The 12,154-nt window shown below is 46.7% G+C and overlaps 2 protein-coding genes across 2 annotated transcripts; both read left to right on the top strand.

The window, feature by feature from the left end:
* The first annotated feature begins 1,081 nt into the window (after positions 1–1,081).
* LOC120671294 (CLK4-associating serine/arginine rich protein-like) lies at positions 1,082–2,261 on the top strand. The gene has a single exon (XM_039951593.1). It carries the CDS (start codon positions 1,219–1,221, stop codon positions 1,981–1,983), a length of 765 nt encoding a protein of 254 aa, XP_039807527.1. The 5' UTR covers positions 1,082–1,218; the 3' UTR covers positions 1,984–2,261.
* Positions 2,262–7,308: 5,047 nt separating this feature from the next.
* Positions 7,309–12,154, top strand: LOC120670234 (60S ribosomal protein L11). The gene is made up of 5 exons (XM_039950301.1): positions 7,309–7,468; positions 7,577–7,684; positions 8,419–8,461; positions 8,556–8,751; positions 11,696–12,154. The coding sequence occupies exons 1-5, from the start codon at positions 7,466–7,468 to the stop codon at positions 11,892–11,894; spliced, it is 549 nt and encodes a 182-aa protein (XP_039806235.1). The 5' UTR covers positions 7,309–7,465; the 3' UTR covers positions 11,895–12,154.

Below are 12,154 nucleotides of genomic sequence, written 5' to 3'. Positions count from 1 at the left end.
GCTTAAAAATCAATTGCACTTCTTTTTGCTTCTTTTTTTCTTTAGAAGAGGAGTTGGCCTTGTGAAAAGTGCTTGGCCCGTTTTCTTTTCTAGCTTTACCAAAGAAGCTTGGCTTCAGATTTGTGATAATTTTTCAATCCCCCCTAAAAATTACTACAGAATATGGGCTGCATTATAGAATTTGATATAGTATAATGTATTTTTCAATCCCCTAAAAAGTACGGTTTTCTTTTTGTGACAAACATTTCAACCATCCGAACACCTCTCCCTAGTCATCACTAGTCACTGATTTTAAAAAAAAGAATGATGTTTATATATGTCCACATTGACACCTAAAAATTAGCTAATTTTAAGCAACTGGAACTTATTAAGAGATGTGAAAAGGAAAAAAAAACATTCTATTGTATTCTCTAGCTAGTACTCCATTTCGATTGATATAGTATTTTTCTAATACTGTATTGTGCGTTGACAACGTCGTGATTGCTGTTGCGAAGCGCTGCTGCTTGGAGCACACGTTTCCAATCGAAAACCCGTACTAGACGTGATTACCACGCACCACATTTCGTTCCGGGGCCCGGCACATCATCATACCCCCGCCGGGCGTATACGTAAGCGAAGCAGGATAACAATACGCGTACGGAGCCGCCATTTGTTTAGAAGAAGAAAAGGAAGGGTAGTTTCATTTCACATTAGAGCAACTCCAGCCGGGCCCTTAAATGGGACTCTATCTCTTGTTTTAGTCTCCCAATAGAAAAAACATCTCCAACCGGGCCCCTATACAAGCCCCCATTTTGGGGAGGCCACTAAATTTTGGTCCAGAGTCCCTAGAACTGGAGGCCCTCTAAATTTAGTCACCCTGCTGGAGTTTGAAGCCCCTAAATTTTTATAGGCTGGCTCCTAAAAGCAATATAGGGGCTCAAATTTAGTCTCTCCGTTGGAGTTGCTCTTAGAAAACCCCCCGTAGTGACGTGACGACCGCAACACGCGAGCCGTAGTAGAAGAACCTTCCTAGCCGCTAGCCGTTGACCCGACCCCAGTCCGGCGACCACTCCTTCCTACCCCCGGCCCCGACCGACGCGCGCCGAGCCGGAACGGCGCGGCGACCGCGCTGGGCTACTACGGCAGCCAGCACTGTATAAAACCCAGCCGCCACCGCCCGCCCATCGCCCACAACCCAGTCGCGCCGCGAGACCCAGCGCGCCCCCCTCCCCTCCCCGAATGGAGCAGCCGCACCAAGCTGCTGCTGCTGCGGCGGCGGCGGCCGCGGAGCGGACCATGGCGCTGTACGACGCCTGCTGGTTCCGCCGCCTCGTGCTGCTCCCGCCCCCGGCCCCCGCGGCGCCGGCACCTCAGCGCGAGGCGGAGCGCCGGGTGCCCTCGTCGAGCCCCACGGCCGCCGGCGGCGGGCTGCGGCACCGGCGGACGCGGAGCCACGAGGCCACCGCGGCCGCGTTCCAGGGACTGGAGCCGCTCCGGCTCCCCGACAGCGGCAACCGCGCGCGGCTCGAGACCATCCTCTCGGGCAAGGACGGCCTCGCCGCGGCCGCGCTGCCGGAGCGGAGGCGGCTTGCCGGGGGCGGGCGGCGCCGGCGCCGGCGCGGGCGGAGCATGTCGGAGCTGGAGTTCGAGGAGGTCAAGGGCCTGCAGGACCTCGGCTTCACCTTCTCCGACGCCGAGGTGGACGCCGAGCTCGCGTCCATCGTGCCCGGCCTGCGCCGGAAGCGGTCCGAGGAGGAGAACCGGGCCACCGCGTCGGCTCCCGCGGCGCCGCGGGACGCGCCGTCCCCGCCGGAGGAAGCCGCCGCGCCAGCCGCCCAGGTGACGAGGAGGCCGTACCTCTCGGAGGCGTGGGACGACGACGAGGAGGAGGCGGAGGTCAGGAGGGCGCTGCGGAACTGGCGGATCCCGCCGCCCGGCGACGGCAACGACCTCAAGGAGCACCTCCGGATGTGGGCGCACACCGTGGCCTCGGCCGTCCGGTGACGCCCGCCGCCGTGAACGGTGAAGCCCCGTCCCAGGTCTTCCCTTTTTGATTCATCCATAAACACACCATTAGTGGTTGCCAAGTTTGGTGACAAAATCAAGTGTAAATATTTTCAGCGACGTGCTTGTACATCATCATTTCTTCCGAGTTTGAGCATCTATCTAGTGTGTACTAGTCTAGAACCACGAAAGTGGAACTCTTTTGCAACTTGCAAGAAGCAAAAAGGAAATGAACACGTGAAAAAACTTATAGGAGAATGAAAGAAGATGATTTCATCTGTGGCATGAGAGAGAGAGAGAGAGAGAGAGAGAGAGAGAGAGAGAGAGAGAGAGAGAGAGAGACTGACTGAATTATTCCTATCATTGTCTTTCGTACAAATGCCAAGAAAGCATTTTGGCTTGCTTTCAAGCTAAGGCTTCCATAAATTCCAACAAGTCATGTAATCGACGCGATGTCTTTGGAACAGTCTAGGTTTCCCGGCAGCTGATTTGTCAAAATCCGGTGTGGTCACAGATCGAAAGGCTGCCGTGTAGCTGCTGCTGCTGCTTTTCCATAATCAAAACTCATCGATCCACTAACCTCAATGGATGCTTTCCACGGCTTCCGCGAGATTCCATTCCATTCCACTACACCAACGGAGGTTGACGACGTGAGAGTGGTTAGCACGTGTTCGTGCAGCACTAAACTATTCCGCGCACGGTGCTTTTTATTTTGCACGTGAGCTGCGAGGATGCGCCTTGCACGCAACGGAGGATAGTCCCTGGAGGGTGGCGTAGCGTGTTCCTTTTCCCGTCCCCACTGTGGAGAGCCTTAGAATACTGCGGTTGGGCTCTCAAAGTCTTGTTAGAATACTGAGTTGGGCTCTCAAAGTCTTGTTAGAATACTGTGGTTGAGCTCTCAAAAATTAAATGGAAAATAGTTTGGTATTACGCAGGCGAAGGGAAGCCTAACAAACTGCATTCCTAATCTAGCAAAACTGCAAAAGGATGCATTTTTGGACCTTGGATCATTGTTTGATTCTCGACAAGAGACAAACACAATAGTGGTTGCCTCAGCATTCTGGTGTTCTTTCTTAAAATGGAGTTAATTTGCACCTGTGCTCCCTGTGATAAATATTCTAATGGCAAATATCAGATAACATGTAGTACTTCCTTCATGAGAAATCTTATAATGGTATTTTTAGTTCCTAATATGAGCTCTTAAACTTGCAGCTCCAAAATTAACCACCCTGATTTGTTCATTTTCTGGTCATGGTATTTTTAGTTTTTTAGTTAAATGTTCCTGTGCATTGCTGGGGTGCTCCGCGGTGGCCCGTGTTCACCGGGTGCGCCGCCGTCTCCCTTTCAGTCATGTGGTGGGTTGGTAACGTTGCTTGGTTGCGCCCCAGTTGCCTGTCTTGTGGGTTTTGGTTTGGGTGCCCTGCCTTGGTGCTCCGGCTATCTCTTCGGCTCCGGGGATGGAATGGAGCGAAGGCGAAAGGCTAGGGTCTACTTGCGGACCAATGATGGTGACACCCTCAGGCGTCGTTTACCTTGTTGAAGGCGTCATTCTTCCCATTTTCCTCCTCACCGGTGTGCTTTCCGGATGAAAACCTTGACCATGTGGTCGGACGACAATGACGCCTGTAGCATTGCTTCCTCTTTTGAGGCGTTGTTTTGGAAGCTCTACAGGGTGTCCAATGTAATCGTTTTTGAGCACCGGCCCCCTTTTCGTTTGATCCTGGTTGTGGTCGGTCCTGGTGCTTGTCGTCAGCTCTCCTCAGAGAGTTCCTACTATGCCTGCCGTCGCCGTATTTTATTCACCTCGCCCGGGTTGCATTGATTGTTGTCCGGCGGATGCTTTGCCGCCCCTCTTCGCTGGCGGATGCTTTGCCGCCATTGTCGTGCTGGTAGTTGTATGCTTTGGGCGGATGCTTTGCCACCTCGGTTTGTCAGTTGGGTGGATGCTTTGCCACCTTCAAGCTTGTAGAGCTCTTGCATCCTTGATGATGGTGTATCTTTTGAGTAGGTTCTGTTGCTTGGTCGTGTCTAGGCTCACAAGTTCGTGTGTGTTCCCCCCTCTTTTGTTCTTGCTGCTTTTGTTTTGGTGTTAAGGTCGTCTACCACTTTTTAGGTGACGCTTGTAATTGCCTTAAAAGCCTCTGACTATTAGAGTTTGTATCGGTCGTATTGTTTTCCTCTTAATGAAATACGTGTTCAGGCACATTCTAAAAAAAATATTTTGGTAAAGGATCGGATGAACTCAAATTCATCAATTTCTACCAACTGTCCGACATTGCATATAACCCGAAAACGATATTTTCTTTAACTCGACGAGATCAATCCAATGAGACGCTGTAGTCGTTGCGTCACACACACACACACACATCTAGTTTGGTCACACCTGCACACTGTAGAACCTTTTGCTGGTGCCCCGTCTTGAGTGCAGTATTGCAGAGAAAATATGGACCCCGTCTCGCGGACGACGTGGATCCGTGTCAGAGAAATCAGGTCAACTCGAAAGAGAGATGAGGGGGAGATCATGGTGTAGTATGTATGATTGAGTTCGTCAGTATGGAGCAGCTGCCAGCTGCGTGCCTAGTTGTTGGTTGAAGCTGCTTTTTGGGTGTTGGTGCTGTGTGATGCTGACGTGCGAGCTCATATATAGAGGTTGCCAAGAGAGACCATCCGTAGTGGACGGGCACTTTCTGACGAGGACTAGTGAAAACCGACGTGGATATTATCTGCAACGTGTCGAGGAGAATGAGCAGGGTCGGCTCTACAATTTCGAGGGTCCCCGAGCCCACCACCAGAAATTATGAGCCCTCTAAACCAAATATTTTTTTTCATTTATAACATGACAAAAGAGTTAGTAGTGCTAATGGTACATATTTAGTTTTGAAGAAAAATATCAATAGTACAAACTAAAGGAGCTTCGAAATAAAATTAGCTAAAAATTATAAGATTGAAGATCGAACATGCTAAATAAATGATTAATAAAATAACTTAGGCTCCATTTGGATGTGGATATTGGAAGGCTTGTTATTGCATTCGGTTCAATGCCAAATTAGAATAGTATTGGTATTGGTATTGGGTTACAATATCAAATCTATTATTTGGATGTAGATGAAATTGTTTATGTCAAATCAGAATAGTATTGGTATTGTGTTACAAATACCAATACTATACCAAATAATATTCGAAGCTATCAATGCCAATTCCAAATTCCAAGATTTAATATCTACATTGAAATGCAGCCTTATTGAATTCAAGATGAAGGTTTGATGGATATGATGGCCATATACTCCAAGTACCATAATCAAATCATGTTGACTGCGAGGGCAGTAGGGTACATGCACCCACACTGCACGTAATAGATGTCCAGTGGCCGGTAGCCAATGACCTTTTTCTCTAATTTGCCGATTTAGTTTTAGCTGTTCAGATTCCAGATAACACATACGAGTTTACGACACCATGCTCTCCGAAGATAGAAGTCATGTCGCCACCGTTTTTCCGATATCTTGATCAGCTCCAAACTAAAAGATGAAAGAATTAGAGTTCTGTAATGCATGCTTTATATATGGGCTGTCGGCCCTTGTTCAGGCTCTGGCCTGGCGGACGCCTCTCCTCCATAGGCCCCCTCAGCCGGCCAATGAGGTATTGCCGATCGTTTTCTTTAGGCCAGGTTCGTCCTGGATACCACTGGGCCCAAATTTTTTTTTCATTTGAGGAATGGCGCTAGCCCTGCTAATGGGTTGGGTTGAAATGAGTTTTATGGGGTGGGTTTTGAAATGGAGTGTGTTTGGATGATTTAAAATGGGTTGTATTAGTTAATGGGGTGGGTCGGGGCGGGTTCTATATAAATGCGGGTTGAGACGGGTTGGGGTGGGTTGAAATGGATATTTTTTATAAAATAGTATAACTATATATAAATGTGGGTCCCACGTGAGAGCTGGACTCTGAAATTAAAACCACATGTTTATATCAGAAAATTTTATCGAAATTGACTGAATTTTGTTGGAGATGACTCAGTACGACTAGCAGCTATTTTGTGCAAAGCAGTGTGGCTAGAACTACCTGTGGGCCCCACATGAAGAGCCGAACCCTGGAATTAAAACCTCGCGTTCACACTATAAAATTTTATCGAAATTGATTGAAATTTGTTGGAGATGACTCAGTACGACTGGCAGCTACTCTGTGCAAAGCAGCGTGGCTAGAACTACACGTGGGCTCCACATCAAGAGCCGGACCCTAAAATTAAAACCTCGCGTTCACACTATAAAATTTTATCGAAATTGACTGAAATTTGTTGGAGATGACTCAGTACGACTGACAGCTACTCTGTGCAAAGCAGCGTGGCTAGAACTACACGTGGGCTCCACATCAAGAGCCGGACCCTAGAATTAAAACCTCGCGTTCACACTATAAAATTTTATCGAAATTGACTGAAATTTGTTGGAGATGACTCAGTACGACTGGCAGCTACTCTGTGCAAAGCAGCGTGGCTAGAACTACACGTGGGCTCCACATCAAGAGCCGGACCCTAGAATTAAAACCTCGCGTTCACACTATAAAATTTTATCGAAATTGACTGAAATTTGTTGGAGATGACTCAGTACGACTGGCAGCTACTCTGTGCAAAGCAGCGTGGCTAGAACTACACATGGGCTCCACATCAAGAGCCGGATCCTAGAATTAAAATCTCGCGTTCACACTATAAAATTTTATCGAAATTGACTGAAATTTGTTGGAGATGACTCAGTACGACTGGCAGCTACTCTGTGCAAAGTAGCGTGGCTAGAACTACACGTGAGCTCCACATTAAGAGCCGGACCCTAGAATTAAAATCTCGCGTTCACACTATAAAATTTTATCGAAATTGACTGAAATTTGTTGGAGATGACTCAGTATGACTGACAGATACTCTGTGCAAAGTAGTGTGGCTAGACATATATGTGGTCCCCACATTAAGTGTAGAACCACTAAATTCCTCTGCATAGTAGAACCCATGGGTTTTTATGGGTTACCCGCTTATAATGGGGCGGGTTGGTTAGATTTGAGAAATTAACTAATTGGGTTGGGTGGGATTGGGTATCTAAATATGTTAATTTTGGGTGGGATTGGGTACGGTGCGGGTTCCAACCCATTAGCAGGGCTAAATGGCGCCCAATTATCTTAGGCTGGCTAGTGCAGCACAGCAGGCTTGTAGCCCAGATTTAATTGGGCCACATCTGTATTTGCACAGATGGTCCAGGAGGAAGAGGTCAGGCATTAAAACCCAAATAGCTTTTTCTTCGTAAGGGTCACATGCAAAGCCCATAGGTAAACCAAGTGGCCCGGCCCAGCAAAAGCCCTCGCTTCTTCCTTCCCACCCTCAAGCGTCTCGCTAGGGTTTCCCTCTTTTAATCCCCTGCCGCCGCCACCCGCCACTCTCGGCACCCGACCGTCCCATCTCCTCGCTCCGCCGCCGCCGCCGCCCAAGGGTCCATTCGCCGCGTCACCGATGGTGAGCCTCCCTCCATCCACTCCCACCGTGGCGTTTCGCTGTTCTCGTCCTCTGTGCGGAGCTAACCCCGTTGCTCGCCTGCGTGTGTCTGTGGTGTTTGTTACTCAGGCTTCCGAGAAGAAGCAGGCGAACCCAATGCGGGAGATCAAGGTGCAGAAGCTGGTGCTCAACATCTCCGTCGGAGAGAGCGGGGATCGTCTCACCCGTGCCTCCAAGGTTGGGCCCGTGCCCGTTCTTGCGTGTCAGATCTTTCTCCCAAACCATTTTTTTTTTGGGTTGCCGACGGTCGAGTGCCTTACGTTGCAACTATGTGATGCGCTCTTAGGTTGCTTAGGATTTTCGCTTTGATATTGTTTTTTTTTGAAGATTTATGTTTTGTGTGCTCGGAGTTGTTCGTAATCTGTGAAGAGGGAATTTTAAATTACGAATTTGTGAGGAGGGAATTTTAAATTCGTTTCTTATCTTATAGTGCAACAATCGCTTCAACGGATACACATGCGCAGCTATTTGTCGTCGGCCGCCAGTTCATAATTTCAGTATCATGACGTCTCTTATAGTTGTAGGATAACTTTGGTAAATCATTTTGGAAATGTTTGTCATTGACAAGAGAATTAGTATTCAAAGCTGAATGATTTGTAACTGCAATTTAATAAAATACACGAGATAAAGACATTATACAGTTTTTTTTGGTGTGGTCCAGCTTGCCACGTTCTAGTGCAAGCATAGATTACAGATAAAAAATTTCTTGCAAGTTGTCTTCCGTTGATGTATACATTATACAAATCATCATAGTTTTGTGGAGTTTACTTGTTGGCTATGCTAAATCATGTAATTTGAAACCTAATTTTAATCTGCAGTTACATAGATTTTGATCACTTTTGTCATCACCTTTAAATTGTGAAATCTTCAGCACAGCAGTAAATCCATATTGTTTGCCTCCACGCTTGCAGGTCTTGGAGCAACTGAGTGGCCAGTCACCAGTGTTCTCTAAGGGTACACTTGCTTTTCCTATTAGTGTTCTCTCTTTTTTTTTACCATCTTAGTTTCTTCATTGGTTTAACATTTTGTGTTCGTCCATATCCTTCAGCTAGGTACACTGTCCGTTCCTTTGGTATCAGGCGTAATGAGAAGATTGCCTGCTATGTTACTGTAAGGGGTGAGAAGGCAATGCAACTTCTGGAGAGTGGACTGAAGGTCAAGGAATATGAACTGCTAAGGAGGAACTTCAGTGAGACAGGGTGCTTTGGTTTTGGTATCCAGGAGCACATTGATCTTGGCATCAAGTAAGATATTTAACATTGCCTCTCTACCTAGCATTTTATTATTTCGGAACTAATTCATATTTCCATGGATGCACAGTCTGTTTTTAGCATAATAGTATTTCTTGTTTTAAGTGCTCGATCTTGCGAAAGAAAGAAGCCGTGGGTTGATTTGCTCTATGCTACATATTATGTGAACATATTTAGTTCTATCCTAAAATGGAACATTCTTTTCCTGGTTTTGATGGCCAATGACTTGAATTAATTGTCCGTACCATTTGAGGACTAGCGACTGCTTGTCTACTGATGCACTTTTACTCTGAGGCCTGATAATTTCTTTTTTTTTTTGCTTCTGGAGCTTTATTTGAGGCCTGATAATGTCTACTGAACACAAACTTGTGGTGGCGGACTTTCGCCTTCGGGTGTGTCCACCGGGACAAACGTGCCAAGATTGCGAGAACAAAGTGGTGGAAGCTTAGAGGGGAAGCGGCACAAGCGTTTAAGGAAAGGATGCTAGGTGAGGGGCATTGGGAAGGAGGAGAAGATGCAGATGATATGTGGCTAAAGATGACAACATGTGTTCGGAAGGTGGCCTCAGAGGTGTTTGGCGTGAGTAGGGGAGGCAAACAGGAGGGGAAATATACCTGGTGGTGGAACGACGAGGTGCAAAGGGCTATTAAGGAGAAGAAGTAGTGTTTCAAGCGCCTCCATCTTGACAAGAGTGCAGCCAACATTGAGGGCTATAAATTAGCGAAGAGGGTTGCAAAGCGAGCTGTGAGTGTAGCAAAGGGTAAGGCGTATGATGACCTGTATCAGCGGCTAGGCACGAAAGAAGGGGAGAAGGACATTTATAAGATGGCTAGGATCCGCGAGCGGAAGACAAGGGACATCAACCAAATCAAATGCATTAAGGATGGGACAGATCGGCTGCTAGTGAAGGATGAGGAGATCATGGATAGATGGAGAGAGTACTTCGACAAGTTGTTTAATGGGGAGAGTGAGGGCCCTACCCTTGAGTTAGATGACTCTTTTGACGATACCAACAGACGTTTTTTGAGGAGAATTCAGGAGGTAGAGATCGGGGAGGCTTTGAAGAGGATGAAGGGAGGTAAAGCGATGGGCCCTGATGGTATCCCCATTGAGGTGTGGAGATGCCTAGGAGATAGAGCAATAGTATGGTTAACTAATCTTTTTAATCTCATTTTTTGGTCAAACAAGATGCCGGAAGAATGGAGAAATATATTAGTACTTATCTTCAAAAACAAGGGCGATGTTCAAAGTTGTACTAATTACCGTGGGATTAAGCTGATGAGCCATACGATGAAGCTTTGGGGGAGGGTTATCGAGCATCGCCTAAGAAGAGTGACAAATGTGACTCAAAATCAATTTGGGTTCATGCTTGGAAGGTCAACCATGGAGGCGATTTTCTTAATACGACAATTGATGGAGAGATATAGGGAGCAGAAGAAGGACTTGCACATGGTCTTGATTGACCTTGAGAAGGCATATGACAAAGTACCGAGAAATGTCATGTGGTGGGCCTTGGAGAAGCACAAAGTCCCAACTAAGTACATTACTCTTTGTCCGCACATGTGATGGCAACACCACTGACTTTCCTATTAACATAGGCCTACACCAGGGGTCACCATTGAGCCCTTATTTATTTGCTTTAGTGATGGATGAGGTCACAAGGGATATACAAGGTGAGATCCCTTGGTGTATGTTCTTTGCTGATGATGTGGTGCTAGTTGACGAGAGTAGGGCAGGGGTTAATAGGAAGTTAGAGCTGTGGAGACACACGTTAGAATCGAAAGGGTTCAGACTTAGTAGGACCAAGACCGAGTATATGATGTGCGATTTCAGCGCGAATAGGCATGAGGGGGGAGACGTTAGTCTAGATGGGCAAGTGGTGGTCCAGAAGGATACTTTTCGGTATTTAGGATCGGTGCTACAAAATGATGTCGACATTGATGAAGATGTTAGGCATAGAATTTCAGCTGGCTGGTTGAAATGGCGGCAAGCTTCTGGCATCCTTTGTGACAAGAGGGTGCCACAAAAGCTAAAAGGCAAATTCTATAGGACATCAATTCGTCCGGCGATGTTATACGGTGCTGAATGTTGGCCTACAAAAGGCGACATGTCCAGCAACTGAGTGTAGCAGAGATGCGGATGTTGTGGTGGTTTTGCGGGCACACAAGGAGGGATAGAGTCCGGAACGAAGTTATTCGGGATAAGGTCGGGGTGGCACTAATTAAGGAGAAACTTACCCAGCATCGACTGAGATGGTTTGGACATGTTTAACGAAGGACTCTTGAGACGCCGGTGCGTAATGGGGTTCTTGAGCGGGTCGATAATGTAAAGAGGGGTAGAGGTAGACCTAAACTGATGTGGGACGAGTCGGTTAAGAGAGACTTTATGGATTGGAATATCTCTAAAGGCTATGTTGTTGTTGTTGTTGTTGTTCTGGAGCTTTATTTTTTGGAATTCTCTGTTTTTTAACTTTTTAAAAAATGTTGGAATTCACTTTGCCATTTAACTGATAACAAATCAAAACTGTTGTAAAACTGATAGTTTCTGTTCTGAATTTTGTTCATTTTGGAAGTAAGCTTATTAATTCTGGTCCGGTCAGCATTTCACGCTGTTGAACGATATGATCAATGATTTCATTGATTTCTTTTGGAAATGAAGTCAGGACATTGACATTTTTGAGTTTCTTGTTTCAGTTGCATTGCTTATCTCAGGGCATTGTTTGACTGGTCAAATATTCATCACTGTCATATAAGTTGATTTTTTTGTATGACAGCTATTGCAGATGATTATTACAAATAACATTGTCTTCAAATACTTCTGTTCATTTGTATCGAATTTGCATGCTCTGTTTGAATGGCGTTCTAAGTGATATTGCCATGTTCCTTTTCCGCTACGAATTATCCTGGAGATTGATGAACTATTTTCTGGTTGGTATCAGGTATGATCCTTCCACTGGTATTTATGGAATGGACTTCTACGTCGTCCTTGAGCGCGCTGGTTACCGCGTCGCCCGCCGCCGCAGGTGCAAGTCCCGAGTTGGGATCCAGCACAGGGTGACCAAGGAGGACGCCATGAAGTGGTTCCAGGTGAAGTACGAAGGTGTCATCCTCAACAAGGCCCAGGCTAACACTTCTTAGAACCCACGGTGTGTAGTCCCAGCCGTTAGACATGTTATCGTGGCAGATGATTTTACCTGTATGGAAGTTCTCGGTCTACTTTGTGCAATGTCGGATCATATTATTTACCAAGACTAGGTTCTCAAATCAGTTTTGGAGTGAGGAGCTTATGGTCACTCTGTTTTGTTTGGTTTGTTGCGCATTGCGCTGCATGTGATGATCATCGATATGCCAGTGCTCAACCTTATCTGCGATGGATGAGTTCCCTACTGATTGTACAA

Source organism: Panicum virgatum, chromosome 4N (genome assembly GCF_016808335.1).
Source record: "Panicum virgatum strain AP13 chromosome 4N, P.virgatum_v5, whole genome shotgun sequence".
NCBI classification, from domain to species: Eukaryota; Viridiplantae; Streptophyta; class Magnoliopsida; order Poales; family Poaceae; genus Panicum; species Panicum virgatum.
This window is presented reverse-complemented; position numbering and strand designations above follow the sequence as displayed.